Source organism: Anneissia japonica, unplaced genomic scaffold (assembly GCF_011630105.1).
Source record: "Anneissia japonica isolate Jap-2015-1 unplaced genomic scaffold, ASM1163010v1 scaffold288043_len311759_cov178, whole genome shotgun sequence".
Classification (NCBI taxonomy): Eukaryota; Metazoa; Echinodermata; class Crinoidea; order Comatulida; family Comatulidae; genus Anneissia; species Anneissia japonica.
This window is the reverse complement of record NW_022720917.1, coordinates 29,958-55,793: the sequence shown is the minus strand read 5'-3', so window position 1 is coordinate 55,793 and position 25,836 is coordinate 29,958. Positions and strand designations below refer to the sequence as shown.

The window sequence follows — 25,836 nt, the reverse complement described above, 5'->3', positions numbered from 1 at the left end:
AGGATTCACCTCTCCTCAGTATGCAACCCTTCTCTTTATCAAGGATTCTCCTTCTTAGCATTCTCCCCTCTTTCGTACTGCTCCTCGCTGTAGTTTACACCATTCATATCTGGTGTATATAGCTTTCCTTTACACACTTCTTTCTTCTGAGTAGGTATATTTAACCGCCGTCAATATACACCCACCCGTCCGTTTTAGTAATCAACTCTCTTTGGTATACAACCTAAATTTATTAATATTACTTATTTCTATTAATATTTCACTCCAAACTAACTGCACACACCTTTCTATCTTCTCAGTACACCCCTCCTTCTCATTAGCATATACTCTGTTCAGCAGTCCACCCACCTGCTCAGTATTCTACCCCCTCCCCTGATTCCCTGTGTACACCACTGGATCTCCTCACTGTCTGTGTACATGCTATTTTCTAGTATACTTCCCACTCTCAGTGTACATATTTTTTATACTAGATGATAAGTATTATTCTCCCTTTTACTAACTATAACAAAAATAAATGACAAGTTTGGCAATATTAAATTCAAATTTGATGCACTTATTTGCTTTTTATTATGTTACATAAAAATCTCATTCATTATTCTTTCAACAGCTGTAAAATAACAGTACTGTATATTTTAACAGCGGAAATTCCTAGCCTTCGCAGTACAAAACAACTTTATCATATTACTCAGTGTAACTGTTTTTAAATTGGTTGTGATAATGACAATGTCAGAAACTATTAGATAATTTATATCAACAAAATTAATCCACAATTTCACATATATCAGAAATGAATTATTATGAATTTGGTTGTTAAATGATATGCAAAGCAAAATAATGTTTTACGTATACAACATGAAAATTAGGTGAATGAAAAGCAATGTAAGTAATACATGCAGATAGTGTGCATGGCAGCCAGTCACAAGACAAAATGATGTATTGAATTGAGAGTACGTGGTTGATGCTATGAGAAATTCAACGTTAATTCAATGATTGGAGGGGCATTCCTATTACAGAATGTGGATGATAGTCCAGTCTGTAGGAGTGCTAACTAATCTGGGAGGGTCTGCTGTACATGTTTCAACTGTGACCTGTTGTTCATTAGGGTTCACCTGGAAGCAGTTGTTGAGAAGGGTTTAAATGTGACCTATCGTTCATAAGAAGTCAGCTGGGAGCTGTCCCTGCCAAATTTTGATTGTCACTTTCTAAAGGATCTTGATCAATGACCTGTCGCACACACTGAACAAGCTGAGGGATACAGTGCCCTTCTTTTGCGGATATACCAATAACATCGGAAAACTTGATTAGAGTTTTGGGTTGCATCTCTGCTGGGATACCTGTAAGATCACCTGCAATGAACAACAGTCAATCATTCAATCTTCAATCAATCCATCAATCATTCATTTAATAAATCATTCAATCAACCAATCAATCAATCATTCATACATTCAATGAATCAATCATTAAATCAATCATTAAATATATAAATAAATAAATAATTTATTCAATCGTTCAATTCATTGATCGAATGATCCATCAATCAATCATTCTTTCAATAAATCAGTCAATTAATCAATAAATCAATCATGGTGGTTTATCAGTTTATGATTTCAGACTTTAATACCATCGTGAAAATAATACATTTCTTAGAAATTAAAATATATAAGTAAAAAATTGCTAAAACTAAGATAAAATTGTTTAAATTACCTTCTTTTAACCTGTTTTTAACTTCTTCAAATATATTTTCAGTGTCTGGTAAATCAAGCTTGTTAATAGCAAGTACCGCTGGCTTATCCAACAAGTGTTGCTTGTACAATTCAAGCTCCTATGTAATAAAAAATATATCAAAATTAATGTGTAGCCCAAATCAGTGTATAGTATGACAAGGGATGAACAGCATTTAAAGTAGAAGTTTACCAACTTTAATCAAATTATATAAAATCGGTAACCTTCTCCTTTAAAAGGGTGTTCTTACGTGAGGGCCTAAATTAAAATTTTTTTTAAAGGGTTATAATATTATTGAAAGAAGTTATGATAGGAGGTTACAGTAGTGTAGAGGAACAAGTACTACATGTCAAAAAGACAGGAAAATACCTTAAAAGTTTAAATACAATTTTGAATAACTCATTTAAAAGGATCTGAAAACTAAAACTGTTTAAAAAAAAATTGGTTTTCACTGATTTACAGACATTTTAATTTAGCAATTCTTAAGTGGAATTAAAATTTTCTATTTTTTTTAACTCATGACTGATAGTACATCTTTAATAAATAGAAATATTCTAATACTCAACCATTTTATCATCCTGCCAACAAAAGCCTAATAAAACAAAAATTTTGATAATTTAAATGAAAATATCTCATTTTGGCTGGTTTTTATTCTGCTTTTATTATGAAATCAACACTTCACCTTGTTTAAAAGAAGAACTGTTTCATACGCATTTCGGAAAAAGCTCCTTGATGAAAGCTTAAAACCATTTACATCAACAACAAACAGCAATAAATGTGTGCGTTCAACATGACGTAGGAACTTATGGCCCATGCCAAGGTTGAAATGAGCGCCCTCTATCAGTCCTGGAAGATCAGCCACTGTTATCTGCAACAGTACAATTAGAATGTGTAAGTGTCTGTGGTTCAACAATAAAATTATCAAGTAACATCTGACAAAATTTAGAAAATTTTGATGGGATGTTCCATCCACCCCAATAAGCAAACAGCTTCTCACTTTAAGTCATTTCCTTCACAGCTCAGCAGTTTGCAAATCAATTTGACTACTGCTTTATAAGTAGCTTCTCTCATTCTAAACCTTGTTTTGCTCATTGGTGGTTCTGTGCAATTGAAAAAAAAAGGACATGGGGCAATTCTATCATTGGCAGTGCGCAAAAATGAATTGAAAAAGGCCAAATATATTAGGCACCATTGAATGTGAACACAAACACTTCTTGAAATCACCAGTGTTTCAAAACTTACCTGCCTTAAGTCTGGATAATGTATTGTCCCAATTTGAGGTTTAATGGTGGTAACTGTAAGGCAATAGAAATAATAGTAAAATAAGTGCAAACTCTTAGGTACTGTACCACACCTAAAGAGCCCAGCAACAACCAATAACTAAATAGCTGCCTTACAGCTGTACAACATGAGGTGTACATGCCATTCCGACCAGCATGACTGCCTAGCCTAGCATGAATGTTATCTTTTTGGCACACTCTAGGTTTTGGCATGCAGTATAATATGATAAAGTGTTGCGTTGTAATGCAATGAAGCATTTGTATTCTTGTCTATTTGTATTTGTGTCTATTACATTTTAATGCGCATATGAACATATTTTAATGGAATTTGCGCAATATAAATGAATAAATTATATATATTAATATTATTATTATTTGTATAATTTCAACTTCAATGGCAACACAGACATACAAGAGCACCACCGTTCTGGTAATAGCTGTGGCACCACACATAAGATGTGCATTTTGCTAATAATAAATAGCAAGGAAATCTTGTGCATCCAAAAGTTAAATTTGGATATATTTCAAACATTATTCTGTATACTATCCCTAATAGTCTATTGTCATGCTTCTGGAATGGCACTTTTCTATGTGAAGATAAAACTTTTCTTGTAGAGTAACTGTCTGTAGGACTAAGAAGGAATTCTAACACCATGTTTTCAACTTACAGGGGTATTCTGCAATTTTTGGTGCTAATCGTGAAATTGTGCTTAGCAATGTTGACTTGCCTGCATTTGGAAAGCTAGTCATCAAAAAGAAATGAAAACAATATCAGTTTTAATTCAATGTGTAACATATTCTACAGTAATTATTTTAATATTATAATTTGCAAGATTTATTAAATAGGTGTTCTCTCCCACACCCCTTTCACCATCTGCAATGTATATCTTGCTTAATCAAAGGAACATACTGTATGTATCTAAAGCTGCATTAAATCAAATTGGTGATGAGGAGCTCAGAATGATTCTATTTTAACACATTATTGTTATCTAGTACCCAATTCACATGTACACATTTAACAAGTTGTTAAAAGTTTTAGCAAGGATAGTTGCATGTGAATGCCACAATCTCGGTAAAGTCTCTTGTGAAATCCTGTAACAACTTGTAATCTTTACCAGCCTCGAGCTGGCCTTAATTTACATTCAGATATTTGTTTTTCTAAATTTTTTTTTTACCCAAACTTCAAATAATCATTAGCATCTTTGTAAATAAACCAGTATTTTTACCTTAGACAGGACGTTTCTTCTGCCAGATATCATCAGCTGTGACGTCCTGAAACGTCCTGTGTAAGGTAAAAATACTGGTTTATTGAAGAATAACAATCATATTGCACGAATTGAAACCAGATGAAATTATTTGATCATAATTGACTGTATACTCAATAAAGAATGTTCCCTACCCTACTAAGCCAATGTCAGCCAAAATCTTTAGTTCCAGTGATAAAACATGCTTCTCGCCTTTCTGGCCATTCCAGTCATTGCTACTGCAGCCCCCTTTTCCTCCTGTAGCTACTAGTAACCTATCATCTAGGTTTACAAGGTCCCCTGCAAAATGTAAAATAATTACATTTTGTAAGTTACTCTAACTATAATTAACTGTTTATTCTGTTATATCTCATCTTAAACAGAGAATAATTGGCTGTGATGAACCTGTTGCACTGCAAGTAGTAACATTTATTGCAAAGAGGTATTTTTTTTTTAAATTTCATTTATTAAGCGCTATTTACATAGCGCTCTTACAAAAAGACATCAACATCACAAGTTAATTCAAAACATCAAAATCACATGAAAAAACAAAAACCCCCAAGCACAGCGAACAGGTCAGCAATGACAAAAGCCAATAAAGATTCTAAATATCAATCACAAGAAAGGACAGAACCCCCCAAGCACAGCGAACAGATCAACAATGAACAATGGCCAAAACAAAAAGGAAAGATACTTACCTAGTAATTGGTTTTCTTCTGAGTAAACACTTACACCATTGGGTATTGGAATCATCAAGTTATTTCCTTTTGAACCATGTAATATATGCCGCCTAAATATAAACAACAGTGTATTTTATTTACCATTTATCCGTGTAAAAAAATTTGCACATCAAGAAAAAAATGAATATACCAGTAATTGTTCAGAGATTTGTTAAAATAAAAAAAAAAATTGATAGATCATGCATTGACACCAAATAATAAATTAATATAACTGCAAAAACAAATATATCAGTTTACCTGCTATTTCTCCCTCCCTCTGCTTTGAATCTTTTAGTTGGATATTGTAGTTTTAATCCTCGTAGCGTTTGTGTTTCCGTTGGCTGTAGGTACACGTTTCCACCATCTCCCCCAATGCCACCATAGGATGGATAACCTTGTCCACCTGATCCTCCACTCACAAATATTCTAAGAGAGTCAGTAAAATTGATTCTACGCCTTACACTCTAAAAAAAAATCAATATAACAATTTAAAAGCATCAATTTTGAAAATGTGAAGACATATTTAAAGCCAGGCTCTGGAGTGAAACAAATTGATAAACACATTTTCTTTCCTCTTTTTTTGTTTACTAGAAGCCCAGAAACAACCCCAGAGACTTTTTAGGTGATCAATAATTTCTTTTTCTTTCCTTTTTTGCATTTTTTTACTTTTTTTTTACTTTCCAAAAGAGGGGGAGGGGGGCTGGCTTGGTTCCCTAAATCTGCCCCTGTAAAAGTGCTGTGGTGCTTATTATGTACATCATGCACAACAAGGTTGAAAATACATTTTACAGCCACTGGCTCCGGAAGAAATTTTTCTGTTTTTGATATGTTGTACAACTGACACAAAAAGCATATTTGGCGAAAAACTCAGAAGCAGTTAATGTCAATGAGACAGATTTTTGAATATTTAAAAACTGGGGAAAAAGGAGGGGGGGGGGTGTAACCACCCTTTATTTTCCCCTTTTTCCCCCAGTTTTTAAATTTTCAATAATCTGTATCTCATTAACCAATTCCTTCCCCCCAGATTCCCCTGGATAGGGTAGTGTCTGTCTCTTATACACATCTAGATGTGTATAAGAGACAGNCTCTGAGAGTCTCAGGATCTGCCTCTGCTTTTATACAAATTTTCAGAAGAACTGCTCATTTGTTAGTTTATTTACACATGGGAGTTTCCGCCATTATTTACATGCAAATAGGGAGTTTAGAAAAAAAATACTGTATTCTAAGCAGCTACCCAAGTCACATAAAGATCACTTCCTGTTGATTGTATTTAGTCGACTAACATAGCCAATTCTTCCTACGATACAGTAGAAGAGACAGAGGAATTGATCAATCATAATGCGACAGGTACGAATTGTACAATAATTAAGCAAGTTACCTTTTTAAAACTTTCTTTTGAAGAGGCAGCCAGGTAAAAGAAGAAACCGGTTCTAACCATAATGAAAGGACCTGATCCTACGTCATTATGTTCGCTTTTATAACAAGAACGTCTTGAGCCCAGTTCTAGGTCTAGCCGAACTCAGTGTACACACGTTGTGTTGTTTTGGCGTGGATACGTTTTTTCCGGAAGCTCAAATACTGATTTTGAAACGACGCCACTAGAGTTCTCTTCTATCAAATGGCTTTTATATAAAGTTTTGCTTTCATTACGCAGAAATTACCTAAAAATTAAATCGGTATACCTTAACATCAAAGACGTAATTAATTTCAATTATTTATGGCCTGATACATGAATGTATTATACGTTAATTTTCAGGAAGTTTTTGAAGGGGATGGTGATTGGATAGAAGCTGTATTCGGGCCATATTATAAACGTTGAGAAAGTCGTCGCAGGTGGTGTGACCATGGACCTAATAATACTTATAAATAATACCTACCTTAATAGGTCCATGGTGTGTCCAAAATACTCTCTAGAGAATAAAAAATACATGTTTCGTTATATGCCAACTTTCTGTTCCATCTGTTTACTTAATGTGATTCAACTATAATACTGAATATACACATATGGTACAATATCGAAATCCTCGAAAATCTGTCCTGTGGCAAGGCCCCTCTAAAATGGATTTTTTTTCTCGCTTTGGCCTGCTCTATATATTTTGGGTGAATATTTACTTTCTTGAAATGCAAAGTTTCTTATTATTATTTTTAAATATTTTATATTGGATATTATGTCGTAATGTGATGTTCCGATACAATAAATATGATTGGAAAAAAGAACGCACAAAGAGGATGTATAGTAGGCCCTAGGCCTACTTATTTGGTTTTATCGTGCTATGATAAGTGCGCACATCACCATCGCTTATCCTCATTATCATAATGATAAGAAGAATAACAATAATAATGATAATAATAATAATAATAACAATAATAATAATAATAATAATAATAATAATAATAATAATAATAATAATAATAATAATAATAATAATAATATTATTATTATTAATAATAATAATAATAATACTGTGACAGGTCTCCTCCAATGAAAGACCCCTCCAATTTAGGACCACCTCCAATTAAAGACCACTATTCTGTTGTTCCTTTTATCTTTATTATTCTAATGAGAGACCAAAGCTGCTCAAAGACCATGGAAACCCCAAAGTGGTCTTTAATTGGAGGAATTAGACCTGTAATAATAATAATAATAATAATAAAAATAATAATATTATATTATTATTAATAATAATATTATTAATTATAATAGGGAGCTTTCGCATGAGTGATTCCGTTCTAGCTCCCTATCTCCAGCTGCGGCCGTGGGATCGTTGTGACGTCACTTTAATATCTGGATTAGACGTAGGGGATCGCGCTTTCACGTGAATATATGCGTTCAGTGACCCGTAGCGAGTTTAGCATTTTCATAATTCTGAATTTAAGTAAATTTACTATAAAATAAAATGCCTAATTCAATAGATATTTACCTATAAACAAATATGTACTTCTTATATAATATATTTTAATTTTTAAATTATGGCTATTGCTACAATAGATTTAACTTATAAAAACATAAACTTTAAACTTAGATTAGGTATATAGCAGACGACGATCCATTTTGTGGCGCGTGCTCTCTGCTTTATTTACTTGTAAGTTCTTGGATTAGTAGCAATATGTTAGATATGATCCTATGGCTAATGTTTTAAAGTAGTTCGTGGTGGCTGGAGAGAAGTATTTAATTAATTTATTTATAAACATATCCGCATCTAGCCTAGGCTAGGTATACCTAATTTCGGGTAGAAGGAAGGACGGAGGAGTGCGATGCTACATAGGGCCCTACACCACACCACCACACATTCCCAAAACACTGCAGAATCTAGGCCTGGACAATTACCGAGAGAGATACTGTTAATGGAGTGCACTACCACTTGGCCTAGCCTACCTGTTTTAGCCTGCTTATCTTACTTAGTTTTGTCAACGTGTCATTGTTTATTTCCACTTACTTAGTCTTTTGTTCAGTGCAAGATGGGAAAAAGTGGCAGGAAAAACAAAGAGAAGAAAAAGGATTTTCAGAAAGTAAAATTAAAAGTGGGAAAAACAAAACCAGCAGCCAACAATGTTACCAAAGCAACCTTTAAAACTGGTGGAGTACTGATCAGAGAACAGCTAAAGCAAGATGACTCACAGCCCACAACACTGCGTAAGCAAAACATACACGTGAGTTGGTATACAAAAGAGAATCCTGTATACATTCATTTTATTGATAATTTTAAATTGCATGCATCTGTGATTGCATTCTTGGGTAAGGTGCTTTTAATTTAAAAATGCATCCTTGTACAAATTACTGCTGCTGCTTTTATTATTACTTAAAACTTAATGTATTGAGTAAAAAATGTAAAATTATAAAAATGTGCATCTTGAGTATAAGTTGAATAAGTGGAGCAAATGCTACAGTAGTTCAATTACTAAATACAAAATGATTGTACTAATTTTAGTAAATTAATATGGTATTTGTGATATTAAGTTACAAGAGTAGTAGACTAACACCGCATTAACTTACTAATGCAGTGTTTCTCTTGTGTAATGCTAACTTATGTACATTTGATAATGTTGAAATTATCCTTCCAGGATCTTCTTTGCCAGTTGAACCACTACAACTTCAAGGTCCGGCAGGATTCCATCTGGGGGATGAAAGAACTTCTCACCAACCATCCAGAACTGATGTCAGAACATCTGGCGCTACTACTAGACAATCTCTGCACATTGTTTACAGATAAACATGCTCCTGTTAGGAAGGCTACAATTTCACTTTTGGCTTTACTGTTTGGAAATACTAATGAGAACGATATGTCGCCGTTCATGTCTGTGTTGATTGTGTACCTTTGTAGCGCAATGACGCACATTAATGAGGACATACAACTAGATTCACTGTCAATTCTTGATTTATGTTTAGACTTCTATCCAAAGTTAATTGTGCCACACAACAAGGAGTTGCTGATGAACTTTGTCAGTCAGATTACGAGGCAGAGAAGCATGAAACCTGACTTCGAAAATGCTGACCTTGAATTATTGGTAAATCCCGACAGGAAGATGACCTCACAATCGTGGAGGTTGAAGGTACAGTAGTGTATTCAACACTAAATTTCTACATTTAGTCAACCAACAGAGTCTTTCTAGGTGTCATTAAATATATATTTTAACATTGTTTTATAATTCTATTTGAAAAGCAAATAATGAAATGATTAAGCATATTAATAATTTTGTTTCTGTTTCCTTGTTTAAAGCAGTTTGCTTGCATATTAATGATGTGACCAAATGTTGTAAACACAAACTATATTTGTTTCAATATAGGTGTTGGAACGATTAAGGAAATTCCTTCAATCGTTGTTAGAGACCAGAAAAGCTGATGAAGGTGCTATACATGACTCAGAAATGATAGCTATCAGGTGGAATGAGGCAAATCGTAGCAGACCACTGCATTTTAAACCTTTCCTAATGGAGGGCTTTACTCTAAGGTTTGTTATTGTTAGAACAGATATAACTTTGCATATATAAACATTAAGTTGATTCTGTCTACTGTTAAGCTTTCAGAACACAAATATTTTTAGCCCCAGCAACAATCCTGCCTAAACGAAACCAAAGAAACAAATTATGGAAAGCGTAATGTCGCAAGGCAGAATACATGTAGAAGAGAGAAGAACAATCATCTCATACATAACATAATTTGTAATTCAAATATAGCCTTTTTAAACTTTTGTGGAAGTGGTTTGACGCAGAGGATATGGTTTGGATTCCCAAACTTGAGGTCGGAGTTTCAATCCACCACTTTGCATTTTGCTTGTGTCCTTGAGCAAGGCACTTTATCTACATTGCTTCAGTCTACACAGCTGTATCAATGGGTACCAGCAAACTGTTAAGAGTTACCTGCAGTGGACTAGCATCCCACCCAGGGGGAGCATCACCCTCTTTCTGCTTCACGCTACAGAAACTGGGGATAAGCTCCAGCCTGAAGGATTTAGTTTACAGCAGGTAGATTACACAGTGCACTTAAGCCTGCCAATTGCAAGATTGTTCTTCCGATATAGGACCAAATTTTAATAGTGAAGGCTCGTTAAGTTTTAAATGCATGAATGATTTAAGCTATATATTACATTTTTCTCCCATACAAAGCAGCTAATATTAAAGAAATAGAAAACATGTATTTTGTGATGAGAAAAAAATTCTGATATTTGTTGAACATTTCTGTTGAAAGATCAGATTGTAACTACTGAATTTCAACTTCACTCAAATAATAATGTAAACAACTAATGAATACTGTACATGTAATGAATCGTCACTTTCACTTCCAGATCATTAACAGATGACAAATCAGGATCGAATCATCTGTCCAGTACTGATGACATTGTATCGTTTGTAAACACAGTAATTCCACTGTTGATGCAGTCATGGATGGAGGTGTCTCCCTCACTTCTCCATAAAGGAAATGGAGTACCGCATGTTGCCATAGGGACATTGGAGGCTGTTCTCTGTGTGCTATGCCTTTTACTGAAATGGTTAGAAGAGATTTGTAAGGAAAAAGATGATTATAAGGTAATTTACTTCCAAAGTGAAAATAATGATGATGATAGTTAATAATGTTAATGAAAATAATTGTGTTGATACTGATAGTGGATGAAAATGGATGTGTATTAATTATAAATTGCCATGAACAAAACCAATGATTAGAGGTCTTGATATAATTAAGGCTTTACACTTCTCATAAGAACTTCATTGCTTTCATTGAATGTAATACTAATTAATGAGAAATAACATTTTAAAAGGTTTGGCGTTAAAATGAGAAAAGGCAATTCTGTTTCTGTTTGTAATGCCTTTTTCTATGGTAATTACTTTTCAGCCTCTAACATCACTCGTGGCTCAACATAAGAAGGAGTTTAGCCAACGTTTATTTACATCATTTCCTTTCGTTGAGCATAACCACAGCTCAAACAAACGCAAGAAGGGAAGCAAGTCAAGTGTCCAGACCTCAAACCTTGCATTGGCTGAAATTATGACCTACTTCATCAAGAAACAACAGCATTTAAAAGGCTGGTTAGAGAGGCTACATGACCATTTAGTTGATGAACTCGAATGTGGAAATTATTGTTCTGCTGATCAGGTGCACTCGGTTTTGAATGTTGTGCAAAGATTAATTCTTGTCCTCAAAAAACCTGGTAAGAATTTATACAGTTTGTTTCTAAAATACTGTAGGTTTATTATAATAGTCACAGTTGGCAATTAGAGTCAACAGTTACCAGCTTGATGCTCATTATATTAATGCATGGCTTCTTAGAAGTGCTCTCTGCTGTAAGGCACATCATTGGTGTTGAAAAATATTTTTTGGATGCCAGTTAACTACTATACTCTAAATCATTTGGGAACCTCAGAATCTTGACTAAGCTCCAAAAGATATAGTTGGTGTCAAAAATGAGGTTTGGCCCAAAATGTACCGTGTGTATAACAGGCAGTCACAACATGTGTGATTTCCCCTTAAGAAAGGGCACATTCTTCTCAGATTCAAGCCTTGTCACTTAGCCTGTGGTCTCTTGATTGGTGCTTTAGCTCAAGCCCCCTGACAATATCACTGTGGATCCTCTCCTGAAGTGAAAACTGTGACCATCCCTCAACTTGAACTCATGACCCTTTGATTCAAAACTCAAAACCTGCTTCGTTGTTTGTTTGTTTGTTTTAAAACCAAAGTGTTTTGATGATGATATGAAATGTTTTTTTTTTGGTGTTTTTGGGGACAGATGTTGGAGTTCTCTTGGAAGCTCTTTGTGAATCACATAAAAACTTACATCAAAGATCGCAAGCTCGAGGAATTCTCTTACGGTTTTTGGCAGGCATAGCTATGAAGGATTTCCAGTAAGATTAATATGTTTAATTGCTAATAATCATGTAGCTTCCTTCCAAACATTAGTACAGTTTATAGGGTTTCCTCACAACAGTGGTTGTTCCCCATTTTTACTAATATTGATATGAGCAGGGGTGTATTTATGATTCTTGAAATAAGTGGGTGAGGTGTGGGGCACGAAGCTGAATTGAGGGAGCTCCATGATAGGTGAGGGTGTGTTACCTCTCATAATAAGGTGATTTGAGGTGATTTTTTTGAAGGGGTGACTGGGTGGGGACATGCACCCCCCAGATACTCAGATACTGTAAGCCACTGGATGAGAGACATCTGCACTGGCTAGATGTTGGTTATCAGTGTATGTGTTTAATAGTTTAAAATAATGATCAATTACTAATTCTGTTCACCAAGGCTAGATAGCAACAACATTCATGCAGGGGTTGTTGGGTAACTATGCCATAGATGTCATTAATTAGTGAGAAATTAATGTACATTACTTTACTTGTTTACTAGTTTTGAATCTGTAAATAACTGGGTCAGTAATCTACCCAATGAACTGCTGAGATTAAGGAGTGGAAAGTCATGTGACACTAGTGACATTATTCAGGTGATATCAACAGCTGCATCCAGAGGTCATCATACAGTGTTACAAGGACTTCAAGAAAACATATTGAAGTTTATGAGTGAGTCTTAGAGCAAGTTGTCTTAATAATAATAATATTGGTACACATGTTAATTGTTGTGTTCCAAAGCACTCTGACATTTTGAAATCAGGGTTGGTCAATCTGCAACTTTTTTATTTGTAAGATACATTTTTCCCCGAAGAAAAAAACTATCTCTAGAGTTTTGCGGTATTGGGCAATACAAAGTATTTTTTTTAAATTTTAATGATAATAAAAAATGTAAAATAATTATATTTTTAATATTTAATACTTTATTGTCTTGAGAAATCAAATGAAATTTTATAACATGGTAATAATAATAATAGATTTATATTATTAATGATTATAAAGATTGGTAACTGGAATGAAGGTTAGAAAACAATTTTTCTAATAACTTTATTGTTCGGATGTTTCATCTTTAGATCGTAAGGATGGCCTAGTCTTGCATGTGACAGATGCTGAACAGCGTAGACTTGTTCAACTACTTTATTGGGTACCAAACATAAGTAGAGATTTACTCCAAGAACTAGCCATTACCAGTATGGATGAGAGGTTAACATGTGAAAATGTTGCATGTGCCCTCCAGTTATTAACAACCAGGTAACTTACAAATATTGACCGAAATGATAGAATAGAAAAACACCATTTCATGATTTTTGTAGTTATCATTACAGTGTAATGGTATGAATAAATAAATAGAAATTAAATGAGAGAAAGAATTATTGAAATGGATAGATAAATAAAATTTTGTGGAAAAATGATACTTGTCATAGGTCCGACTTATAAATGTAAAGTAACCTAGACGGATTAGTAATAACAAACTGTATGAGGTAACGAGTGTTAGACCTTTATCTGAAAGAATTGATAAATTGAGGTGGTCTATGCTTGGCCATATATTTAGAATGCGCAAGGATACCGCTGCATATACGGCTTTGGTATTTGCTGTTGTACATTCTAATCAATTAAAAGGTCGCATAGGAAAGCACCAATGTAATCTTTTATGTGAGGTTACTAGCAATAGAAATAAAATTAGTGAGTGAATCAATAATTGAATGAAAATATCGTCATCACTTTAGTTTGCTTTCTTTTAGTGATTAGGCGAGATTTTTTTTATGCCTTGTTTGGTGAACCTGCCGGCCGCATATAATGATGATTCGAATAAAAATAAAAATTTATATTTGGTCAATTAGCGTACCAGTTGCCATGAACAAATGGAAATTTCAGAAAAAAATAAAAGTTTTTCTTTATTTTTATCCACTACCCTGAAATCTCTAAAGATAAGATATTTATATTTCTTCCTAATTATATAAATTTAAAGCATTTAATCAACCCTTTATAACACTATTTACATTTACCAATAAAATTTTATTTTCATTTTTTCCTATATCTGGATGTTTTTTTGCAAAACTCTTTGCTCAAGAAGAAAACAAAACTTTATTTTTAAATTTTTTTATGCCCTCCTCTGATCTTTAATAAAATAAGTTCACGAAACAAGGAATAAAAAAAGCCTCGCCTTAATATTAATATCATTATTGTTTCCGTAGATGTTTGGAATCTAAAATACCTGCTGTAGAGGAATTACTAAGTTGCCTGTTAACAAGTTCATTAGGTAAGCACTACCATCTTCTACCATCAACTTTGATTTCCTGAGTGATCCATACATTTGATAGATATTTATTATCACATGATATTAATATAAAAATATAAAAAATGTAATATTTAACTATATAAAACATGTGCATTTAATAAAACTAGTAACATCACCATTTTTATAATAATAATAATAATAATAATAAATTATTATTATAATAAGATTTGTGCAATAAACATGTGTTTCATTAAGAAAAAATAGGTAATTGTTACATTTGTGCCTCTAGGTGTTACCATGGAGATTCTAACTGAACTACAAGAACTTTCGTCAACTACCCCAAAGAGTGATAATGAAGGCTCATTATTCATACGACCTCCAACCTATTGTGATGTAACACTAAAGTCATGTGATTCACAGCATTACCATCGTCAAGTCAGAATATGTGAGGTGGGTGGTATGATGTTGGAATTCTGTTGTACAGATACTGTAATGCTTTAACACCTGCTTGTAATGAACTGTGTAAAAAAGTAAAACAGGTTTAGATTTCAATTTAACACAAACATTTGATTATTGTGTTATATACTATTAAAAATTTTAATACTGTATATATCCTTAAAAAACATTCTGTAAACGAAATAGTTTAATTTTTCCGATCAATATTGTATTCAGACAAGAATATTGTTGGTATAATATTGTTTAAGCAAATTCTTGTTTTTCAGATAATTTGTAGTTGTTTTAAACAACTGGAAAATAATGGGAACATTTGGAGGAGCTTTCAAATAGCCATACATAATCTACTTGTGAGTAATTTTATTTATCAACCACAAATTTGTTTTATATTTTTATTGTTTGAATAAGGCATTGCATATCGTAGTTTTAATCCTTTTTGTGTAATTGTATGTTTAGCATAGTTCATGTATGAAATGCTTATAAAATGAAAATTTTGAATTGTTGATAGCAGTTTTTTGTATTTAAAATTTAACTTTTGGTTGATAAATTATTTCTGTAGTATAGTTAATTTGATCTCCCCTGCACTTACCACTCTATTGGACCATAAAACCCAATCTATAGTTATTGATTATACAGCCGGATTAGTCTAGATTACATTTTGCAGCATATGTAATCCACCGCGACATGCTAATGCCCTGCATACCGTACCCTGGATAAATTTATTGATTTTGTTTCACTATAGAATGTGGATGCATTTTCATTATTACTATTAGGTAAATAATACATATTTTGGAAACCTAGTAATTATATGCAGCGTTTTAAATAAAAGAGATCTGTTGAAATTTTATGTTTTTATTTCAGAATTGATAGGAAATGCCTAATTTCAATTCTTGTTCATGAATAAATTGTAATTATCAATGCATATTTTGGATTTTCCAGATGAAAAGGAAAACTCTACCCATCACAGCAGCCCAGTCAATCCTAAGAACTCTTTCTTTTCTTCACTCTGATAAGTATGACATTTTGGAAGGCTTGCAGCAGAATGTAGCACAATGCTGCTTAGCCTCACTGTTGGGCAGTGTACCTTTGTATGCTGTGTTGTACCAAAATGATCATTGGGCCAACGATTTATGGACAGTGTGTGTGGACACATTGTTGAAAATGCCAAATATGTTACACATTGCATTGGAATTGATTGACTATGGAATTCCAGGTATGTACTATAGTTATACAAATAAAATCTGGTAAACAATCAACCTTTCTGAAGTGTCATTCATTCAACAACCGACCAATCAGAACAGGGCCAGACACGTTTGCATTTTGTGGGACCTTACCAACAGTATCCAAGGGGTGGAGCTTAGAAGAAAGGTCCATTTGTAGGTTTTTGCAGGCCTCATTTGCGTGCGCAAGCTTCTTGCTGTGTTTTGCTACTTACTATGTAACAATATTCTATGTGAAAGAAAGATTGAAATACATTTTATTTGCAGATGTATTGAATGAGGATGATATTTATAAGACTGCTGTTGTTATTGTTCGTCTGCTGCAGACCCATTCCTTATCTAGCTACCTAGTTGCAGAGGCTCCATTACTGCAGAGAATTTCTCATAATATACAGGTTGGTTAAACTAATGATAGCAGGCCAGTATAATTTTGTATAAATCTGAAATAATACATTTATTTAATGACAGTATTTTAACAATATATTTATTTTAGGATGTTTATAAGATTTATGTACTGTAATAGTCAAATTATCATTACTATTTTTATTTTGTAATAACCATTATTCCCATTCATATGCACTGTATTTTCGACATCAAGTGTACATTAATTTTAAATGTTTGTAATGCTGTTGCTAATTTACAAACTTTCTTCCCACAGAATCACCACTTTTGCCCAAAAGAAAGTCAATGGAAGGTGGAATTATGCTATGAATTGAGTCTACTTCCATCATCAGCAAGCAAGAAGTAATTACAAATATAAAAGAACAATGTACTTTTAATTTAAGAACTAACTTATTTTATAAAGATTTAAATAAAATCATATCTGGAGTAAATAATGAAGAACAGGTACTTGCATGGTGCTTTGAAAAAGTTACAAAGATTTTAGATGAGGAAATAAGCAATTCCTCCAACAAGCATTGGTAATTTTCATGACTTATTCTACATTTATATCAGAATACAGACAGTGGTGGTGCCAGCGGGGAATTTTCCCTTGTCGGACAGACTTGGACCCCGTTTGTCTGATGCCACGATGAGGTCATTCGACCAAAAATATGAATTTGCCTATCCATAACGTTATTTTGATTGCCAATCTCTAATATTGTAGACTAAAAGCACAAGAGCCATACTAAGCCATAAAATCTCTCCCCATGAACCCTACCACAAATCTCGTGAAAATCATGTAGAATAAATAAAATACAATATAAAAAATGAAGTGAAGTAACCATTTTATTTTGCAAGGTACAGTATTATGAAAGAGAAAACATGCATCCGAGTGCAGTATGTATTATCACAAATAATATTAAAATGTACATTTACCAATGTAATATATGATTTGAAGACAATATTAAAGCTTTTTCAAAAGATGGGTTATTTTGTATTTTTCTATAGGGAGTTTTTGTTATGACGGTCTAGGACGTAATGAGGTCACTTGGACCTGCTCTTGTTGTCAACTTTATGTTGTGCAGGAAATTCACCCTTAGGTTCATGTTCTCATTGCAATCAAAAACTCCCTAAATTTCCATAAAGAAATGAAAAAGACTTCTTGTTCCTCGTGTTTAGTTTGGGAGAAAACACATGGCAGTCTTTTCCCTTAGCAGCCCTGCTAGCCAGATTTTTTTCTACCAAATGGATTCTAATGAAGGAATAAGAAATGTTATTCAACCACTCAAAGTATAATTGTTTTGCAGAAAGCTTTATTTCCAGGGTGGGTGCATTCCCACCCCTCTTGCATACATCCCTAGGATTTGATTTGATTATATCTTTCATGTTCTCCAGCATTACTGAGTATAATTTTAATAAATCATCTTAAATTATAAAAGTATAATTATTCCAACACAAAAGATTATAATATGAATGCATGTAGGAATCATATAATAATCATACTGTACTTTATATCTAAAGGGTGACCTTTTCAGCTATACTAAGTGCCCTTGAATAACAGAAAATAACAACAGTCAGTGTAACATTAATTATATTCCAGTCTGAGTTGGAATAAATCGTTATCTTGCTTTATAAAATCACCACTAAAAATGCTGTAGTTTGGTTGCCTGTTCAAATAATTATGAAAGTCCACACCAACCTGACAGCCAATAATTTTTAATTTAGAAAATTGTTTTTTTAAAACCTTTACTTTAATTAAACCTAATGATAAAGGTCACATATTTTGCTTTTTTAAAAGCCCATAAAATGGTATTTTTTGAAGATTAGCCCTATATTTGACTCCATTTTTTAGCCAGCTACACGCAGTATCGACCATAAAGAGCAGCAAATTGTATGAATTCCGACAGGGGTCGTCTTATACATGACATACAATGATTGTCCAAAAAATCTCAAAATCCGGGGCCGTTGTGTAAGCAGTTTGCCTTGTACGCGAGTATACTGGTATAGTTTTTCCAAATTACGGAAGTCTCAACTTTGAAAAAAAAAAAAAAAAGGTGCAGCATGTTTAATAAATATAATGTTCACCAGCTCCATGATTGGATATTACTACATGTTGTTAACTTCTGGTTTACTCCAAAATTTTTCTGTTCTTAAAGTCAAAAAATCTAAATTCAAGTGTCCCAGCGACTCTTTCTGACTTTCTTAACAGGTGGTGGCATGTCAGTTGGAGGAAGCATACTGTTGCTGTTATTGTCCCCAGAACTTGTTTTAATTCCAGAATCTCCTGTACTATCCCACCTTGATGCTTTGGCAACTAATTGTTTCATAGTCATACTGGGGACTGGGTACGCCACCTGGCTGACTTCAGGAGATGCAATGTTGGTTGTTATACTTTGAGATAGTATTTCTGGTGTCGAACTGATGGACTTGCTGCTCTCATCCTCTGAGCTATGCCTTCTACTTCCACTATCATGACTATTTCTTCTGCTGCTCCTGTCATCATGCCTCCTTTCACTATCATGGCTGTGTGATCGACTTCCAGTACTCCCTCTATCGTGAGTGTCTCTTCTATCTCTATCACTACGATCTCGTCCCCTATTGTGCCTATTTCGATCCTCTCTCCTCTCATCATCTCGTCTGTAATCATGTCGATCATCATCATAGTTTCGCCGTCTTTCGTGTCGGTCGTCATGTCGATCATCATATCGATCGTCATCACGACTTCTCCTACGATCACGTTTCTCGTATCGATCACTTTCTGTTTTTGTAGTTTCATTTCTGACACTGCTGATAAATCCACTTATCTTGGAAGGTGGTATGAAGCTGGGAGGAGGCATGGCTGCAGGTGTATTTATCTTTTGGACAGTGGTGTCTATCTTGGGTGGAATAACCATCCCTTTTTTACCACCCCATGTGCTGCTAGCAGATGCGGATGAAGCTGCTTGGAACTGTGACTTAAACTGAGCCTAAAAAAAAGAATAAAGCATTTAAAGCAGTTTCAATAATTTTTTAATTTAATTCTTATATTAATTTTTTCACTTTTGTATTTTCTTCGTTAGATCATATTTAAATATTTCATCATTATATACAAGTTGAATTTATATAGAAACCATGAGTGGCATAACAACAAAGCCTGGGCCACTGTCTCTAAGGCTTTTCGAGGCCCTACTACCCAGGGGGCACAGAGGGGCATGGGAAAACCACTACTTCTGTGGTTTTGAAGTTTTAAGGGCATATTAAAAGTTTTTTTATGTGCTCTGCCCCTTAGAAGGCCCCTGCTTGGATGATTTGGAGCAAAATGAAAAACACTGAAGAATATCCCGGAGCCTTTTCAGGTCTGGGGGCCCTGATGTAGCTAGTGCGAGCTCATGGCTGTTATGCCACCTGGTAACTTACTGAAAAAGAAGTCTTCATTGCTGCCAGCCTGCTTGAGTACAGACCTTCTGTGACACCACCCCCAAACCTTTCTCCCAGTGGTCCTGTCGCATTTGTCTTCGCAGTAGGTGGCTCTAAATCACCTGACTGATCTTTGGCCTCTGTTGCATCATCACCGTCCGAGCTGCCGAGACCAGGGCGTTCACGATACCCAAGTCCACCACCGCCCTGATTGAGACGTTTACCACGTCCACCTTTGAATCGCGACTTTCGAAAGCGATTGTTCTATAAGAATAAGATACAATATATAAAATATAAAATAAATTGTATATAATATGCATATATATTTTTTTTCATTCACCATATTTTCATCCAACAGCAAATATAAAAATGCATAACAACCTTTATCCTACTGTTTAGTATATATATTTAAAGATGTCTGTTTCTATGATTGGGATAATAATGCAGAGCAGTTAAAGATTTGGGCAATATGCACTATATAAACTTTAATTAGATTGTGTAGTTGATTATTACCTGCATTGCTAGTTCCATCACCTCAGATGGCACTGATTGATTAGCTCCCTCTAAGTTCCGTACAAGATCACCAGCAAAATGAACATCTTTACTTGTCATAAGGGTAAATGCTGTGCCTTTCTCACCTGGAACAAAAATGATAGAAAATTTATTTGAGTAAATATAGTGGTAATGGATTTGAACATTAGACACATTTATAGAATGATATATTTGAACAGATTTGCTCTGACTGTTATGCTGCATGGAATGTTTGAATTAAGATGCTTGGCCTAAGTTAAGTTTAATGTAATATTATGTTTTCTTAATGTAAAGTAGCTAAAATGTTCAGTCTGTTATGTTTGATAGTAATAATAATTTGAACAGCTTCCAAGTGCTTTTACAAAGATACAGAGATATGAAATAAATGATGAATAAATACATAGGTAATGGGTAATGCTATGTTTGAACTAACCTGCTCGACCTGTTCGACCAATCCGGTGAGTATGAGTGTCAATGTCTCTCGCAACATCATAATTTATGACGGTCTTAATGGAGGGGATGTCCAAGCCACGTGCTGTAAAAATAATCACAAATTATAACCAAATAATGATGGATTCTATGCCCAACGAACATGTTCAATTTTATGTATATTGTATAATTCAGTTTTCATAGGTTGAAAATAAAGTAACTAAACTAAGGCTTAAAAGAAAATTACTATAATATCTAGTCATCACTTCAACTAAAATTAACATTCAGATTCCTAAACCTCATAATACAAATTTATATTATAATACCTGTAATTATTATATTATAAAAGTAACAACAATATATTGTTATTGCACCAAATAAATATTATTTTAAATAAAAAAGATGCAACAAGAAAACAAGCTACTGTACTTGATAGTGATTTTTTAAAGATTTTAATAGGTTCTCCTTGCTGACAAACTAATGACAGACATTCTATTCATTGGTACAGCTTATCATCTTTCCTATCATAAATCTCATGTTCTTACCTGCAACGTCTGTTGCTACCATTACTGCAAACTCTTTTCGTTTGAAACCACTGATCACCTTATTTCTACTGCCCTGATCCATATCACCATGCAACAGCCCAACTGAAACGACAACATGGTAAAGGTAATGGCCACACGGATGAGGTAATGATCCCATGATAAAGTTATTAACCTCATGGTTAATAGCAACATGGTAAAGTTATTGACCACATGGTAAAGATAATGACCTCATGGTTGAGGTAGTGGCCACATGGTAAATTTACTGACCTCATGGTTGAGTTAATGGCCCCCACAGTATTAGTTAAGCCTGGTTTCCATAAAATCGCTACACGCTATTGCCGACTCCTTTGGCGATGCTGATTGGTTAGTTGAACCAGGAAGCGTTCCCGGTTGAATCAGGGACAGCTACGCAGTGCAAGGATTGCAGTGAAAACGCTGTAGTGACTGTGTAGCGATTCTATGGAAACCAGGCTTTACTGACCACATGGTTGAGGTAATGACCTCATGGTTGAGATAATGACCTCAGGTTGAGGTAATGGCCACATGGTAAATGTAAGGAAAGTTGTTTCGTTAAAAGTTGAGAAAAATCCAGTCACTGATAAGAATTAAACCAAGTATAGTGGGATTGAAGGGCAAACATTTTAACCACCAATATACAGCTCCACTATTCATGCATGGAGAAAAATAAAATAAAATATTTTATTTTCTCCATGATTCATGTTAGTACTTACAAAATAGGCAATATTGTACATACTGTATAAAACAAAAATATTTGAATACTTATTTATAATATTCTACTTTTAAAAAAGACATATTTACTGACCTATAAAGTCTTGCTTTCCTAAGTTCGCTGCCAATTCCTCTGCATTGACTTTCTTTGTAACAAAGATTAAAACACTTCCAACAGTCATAAAGCTCACCAGCTTGGATGTCAACCACTTCCACTTCTGGTAATCCTCCTGGAACAACTGCACTATCTGCTCTACATCTTGATTTGCCTGCAAGTATATTCATCATTTATATTTAGTTACATTTATGGCTTCAACACAAGGATTAGGGAATTACTGTAAGTTGCAAATATTGGTTGCAAGACATGATATACCTGTGTGAACACTGGTTGTGAGATACTGTGTGCTTGTGTACTGTAATCATTGGATGCAAATCATTGGCTACAAAACATTTTATACACGTATAAAAATTGGTTGCAAGAATTTGGTTAAAATAAATTGCGGTCCTGTTTAAAAATTGGTTGCAAGACATTGTCCATATGTGTAAACACTCGTTGCAAATAATGTATGCATGTGTGAACAATGGTTGTGAGATACTGCATGCTTGTGTACTGTAATCACTGAAAGCAAATCATTGGTTACCATACATTGTGTACATGTCTTAACATTGCTGGCAATGGTTGCAAGATAATGTGTGCAAATGTATTTATTGGCTGCAATATGTTGGTTGCAATACATTGGTTGCAATATGTTGGTTGCAATACATTGGTTGCAAGACATTGGTTGCAAGACACTGACTTCAATACATCAGTTGCAATACAATAGTTACAAGACATAGGTTGTAAGGAATATGGTATAAGGCAGTTTTAAATGCGGTTCTACATTTTTAATATATCAATTTGACATACCTCCCCAACGTCACCCTGTACCACTCGCACAGGATCTATTAAAATGTCCCTTGCTAGCTTCTCTATCTTTCTTCTGAATGTTGCACTAAACAACAATGCTGTACAAAATAGATATTGAATTTTAGTCATACAAACAACACCAACTATCCAATTATTTTGATATAGCACATATACGTATTAAAGACTAAATCTAGCCATAAAAAATTATTGCATATATTTCTGTCTTCTCGGTTTAAAATACTTACTTTGCCGATCTGGTCTGACATGATTAGCAATTGAGCGCACTTGGGGCTCTGAAAAAGCAAAATGATAATCCTAAAGAATTATTATAAACAATAGCACATTTATTGCCAATAACATCTAAAGCTATAAAATGTTAACGTTCTGAACTTGAAAGTGCCACTGGTTTTGTGAAAGCATCACCAGGTCTTTTTTGTTCTTACTTTGGCTTTTGAATAGACAAAAACTAATTAAATACCACTTTTGTGACCAGGTTCTCGAATAACAGCTTTATTCACAAATTAGAAAATCATTTTCATAGAATAATATACAGGCATTATCCAGGCCTGCAGGAAAGTGTTAATAAATAAGAGTTGGTCCTTTTAAGAGGGGTCTTTAATTAGAGGGAGATTTGTAGTATTGTATAATTATTTTTATTATTATTATTATTATTATTATTATTATTATTATAAAATCGTGCAAACAAATTTTTGAATGGATGGTTACCAAAGCCCATGTCAAACATCCTATCAGCCTCATCAAATACGAGAAATGAAACTCGCTGAAAATTGGTTGCTTTCTTCTTGATGAGATCAATCATACGACCCTGTAAAGTAAAAAACCAATGCAGCTTTAATTTGGATTTTATTTGGTGTAAACACCAAGGATAGCCCACGAAAGTCTGGAAGACTTATTTCCAGTGGGGTCCTTCTGGTAGTGATTGGGCAGTACACAATCCTCTACACTTTTCTGAGAGTACTGCGTTCTTCAACGTGCACATGGGCCATAAATGCACACAGGACTAACAGCTTAAACGTCTCATCTGAAAGACGGTGGGCTATTGTAACTTGTATTTCAGCCCTCTAGCTGAAACACAAGGAGAGGCAGTGATGGGAATTGAACCAGGGACCTAGAGATCTCTACGGTTCAGTCCACACACAGTGGCTACCTCCAGATTAGCCGACTAAGCTAAGCTGCTCTTAATTTAAATTACACTTTGATACATCTATCAGTAAATGCAATTATTCGACCAATATACAGCATTAACTAACTAACTGATTATCTGTACTTACTGGTGTACAAACAATGATCTCTGCACCTTCTTGACATGCTTTTGTTTGTTCCCACATATTTCCTCCTCCATAAGCACATACAACCTTTATATTGTAAGCTTTTCCAAACTTTTTACATTCAATATATATCTGGAAAATAATTTAGATATTTATTTATATTTAGAAATATAAATACTACACAAGTTCTCCTTAACTTCCAGCTAGCAATTCAGTAAAATTGGTGCTTCTAAATATTCATATTCTATATAGCAAGTAACTAGTAGTAGTAACATTCTATGCATGAAGATTTTAGGCTTATAGTGTGTAGCAGTTTTTAGTTGAGGAAAAATTCCTGGGAACCAGAAAGTTTCAAGCCAGGCCCTAGGATTGGAAGGCCCTCACCCCCTCTTGTATATATTAGGCCACAATAAATATTGTGTTGCTTAATCACCAAGACATTTATAAAATCTGGGTCAGTCAGTAATTATTAGGCCCACTATTAAGGTTTACTGTCAACCTTAATGCACCCCCTCCCCTCCCCCCATGCATTTTATTAAGAACTTATGTAACCACAAGCCCAAATCTATGGTGTATTATTAATTAAATATTTATCACCATACAAGTATTTAGGAAAAATTATTTATAAATATCTTTTCATAAAAATATATAAACAAAGCAGACCCTATTTAAAAATTTTGGGTTAGTCAGGATTTTTCAAAATTAACTCTCTTATTCTTAATCATAGTAGTAATCAATGCCTTTAGCATTTACCTGCTGGGACAGCTCTCGTGTTGGGGCACAAATCAAACCAATTGGACCATCGCCAGGCTGTAGCTCTTTCTATAATAGATCACAAGAATAGTATATCAAATTTAAAATAACATAATTTATTGAAAGTTTTTATGTTTTTTGGTGCAATAATTATGGGTTCAGATTATCCCATTATTTTTCAATTTTTACTCACAAATGAATGTAAATCCCAACACAATGCAGTGTTTTAATAAGCAGTAATTCGGTAAGGTATTTACAAACAGCAAAGTGGGATTAATGTGTTTGCTGATCTATTTAGGTCTTACATGCAGTTATAAGTGGCTCCTATATGAATATGGATGTCATAAGTTTTAATTTAACTAACATTTAAATAAATTTTCTTTTGATTCCTGTTAAAATATAAACATTCTGATTTGTTCTTGAAGACCACTTAAAATATAAATGTTGTCATTGATTGTTTACCATACCTGATCCATGATGTGTATAAGCAGAGGCCAGATAAATGCTGCCGTTTTCCCACTACCAGTCTTGGCAATACCAATCATATCGCGTCCACCCATTGCTATGGGAATACCCTGTCAAAAGAAATTTGCATACAAAATATATGATAAAAGTGTCATTCATGTATATATATATATATATATATATATATATATATATATATATC

The 25,836-nt window shown here is 34.0% G+C and overlaps 3 protein-coding genes across 4 annotated transcripts in view; 1 reads left to right on the top strand and 2 right to left on the bottom strand.

Moving 5' to 3' along the window:
* Positions 1-535: 535 nt before the first annotated feature.
* On the bottom strand, positions 536-6,522 carry LOC117111440 (GTP-binding protein 10-like). The gene is made up of 9 exons (XM_033254360.1): positions 6,344-6,522; positions 5,224-5,429; positions 4,945-5,036; positions 4,402-4,546; positions 3,671-3,744; positions 2,965-3,017; positions 2,405-2,590; positions 1,705-1,822; positions 536-1,346 (listed from the first exon to the last, which is right to left on the bottom strand). The coding sequence occupies exons 1-9, from the start codon at positions 6,401-6,403 to the stop codon at positions 1,162-1,164; spliced, it is 1,119 nt and encodes a 372-aa protein (XP_033110251.1). The 5' UTR covers positions 6,404-6,522; the 3' UTR covers positions 536-1,161.
* A 1,482-nt stretch (positions 6,523-8,004) lies between these two features.
* LOC117111437 (testis-expressed protein 10-like) lies at positions 8,005-17,696 on the top strand. 2 transcript variants are annotated; one of them, XM_033254356.1, is made up of 15 exons: positions 8,005-8,048; positions 8,407-8,616; positions 9,028-9,516; positions 9,751-9,914; positions 10,749-10,989; positions 11,294-11,609; positions 12,186-12,300; positions 12,800-12,969; positions 13,371-13,548; positions 14,493-14,557; positions 14,826-14,986; positions 15,259-15,339; positions 15,929-16,202; positions 16,477-16,604; positions 16,868-17,696. In XM_033254356.1, exons 2-15 carry the CDS (start codon positions 8,425-8,427, stop codon positions 16,955-16,957), a joined length of 2,664 nt encoding a protein of 887 aa, XP_033110247.1. In that variant the 5' UTR covers positions 8,005-8,048; positions 8,407-8,424; the 3' UTR covers positions 16,958-17,696. The 2 variants fall into 2 exon arrangements, with proteins under 2 accessions (XP_033110247.1, XP_033110248.1); XM_033254357.1 differs by lacking the exon at positions 8,005-8,048 and adding an exon at positions 8,078-8,130.
* Positions 17,697-18,315: 619 nt separating this feature from the next.
* Positions 18,316-25,836, bottom strand: part of LOC117111439 (ATP-dependent RNA helicase DDX42-like) — an 11,795-nt gene continuing 4,274 nt past the window's right edge. The window contains exons 8-19 of the mRNA XM_033254359.1: positions 25,637-25,749; positions 25,170-25,238; positions 24,420-24,548; positions 23,854-23,953; positions 23,373-23,420; positions 23,128-23,225; positions 22,315-22,489; positions 21,492-21,593; positions 20,951-21,052; positions 20,500-20,624; positions 19,987-20,250; positions 18,316-19,556 (exon numbers count right to left, since the gene is read on the bottom strand). Of these exons, the coding sequence (XP_033110250.1) occupies positions 18,762-19,556; positions 19,987-20,250; positions 20,500-20,624; positions 20,951-21,052; positions 21,492-21,593; positions 22,315-22,489; positions 23,128-23,225; positions 23,373-23,420; positions 23,854-23,953; positions 24,420-24,548; positions 25,170-25,238; positions 25,637-25,749 (2,120 nt within the window). The 3' untranslated portion in view covers positions 18,316-18,761. The remainder of the gene's footprint in view (positions 19,557-19,986; positions 20,251-20,499; positions 20,625-20,950; positions 21,053-21,491; positions 21,594-22,314; positions 22,490-23,127; positions 23,226-23,372; positions 23,421-23,853; positions 23,954-24,419; positions 24,549-25,169; positions 25,239-25,636; positions 25,750-25,836) is intronic.

Excerpts from the sequence above, each read along its gene's own strand:
- LOC117111440 (XM_033254360.1), bottom strand. The coding sequence starts at position 6,403 with ATGGTTAGAACCGGTTTCTTCTTTTACCTGGCTGCCTCTTCAAAAGAA. Across the intron at positions 4,547-4,944 it reads AGAAGAAAACCAATTACTAG|GGGACCTTGTAAACCTAGAT; the intron begins GTAAGTATCTTT and ends TACATTTTGCAG. Across the intron at positions 1,347-1,704 it reads TAAAAACAGGTTAAAAGAAG|GTGATCTTACAGGTATCCCA; the intron begins GTAATTTAAACA and ends TGTTCATTGCAG.
- LOC117111437 (XM_033254356.1), top strand. The coding sequence starts at position 8,425 with ATGGGAAAAAGTGGCAGGAAAAACAAAGAGAAGAAAAAGGATTTTCAG. Across the intron at positions 8,617-9,027 it reads TGCGTAAGCAAAACATACAC|GATCTTCTTTGCCAGTTGAA; the intron begins GTGAGTTGGTAT and ends TTATCCTTCCAG. Across the intron at positions 12,970-13,370 it reads AAACATATTGAAGTTTATGA|ATCGTAAGGATGGCCTAGTC; the intron begins GTGAGTCTTAGA and ends TTTCATCTTTAG.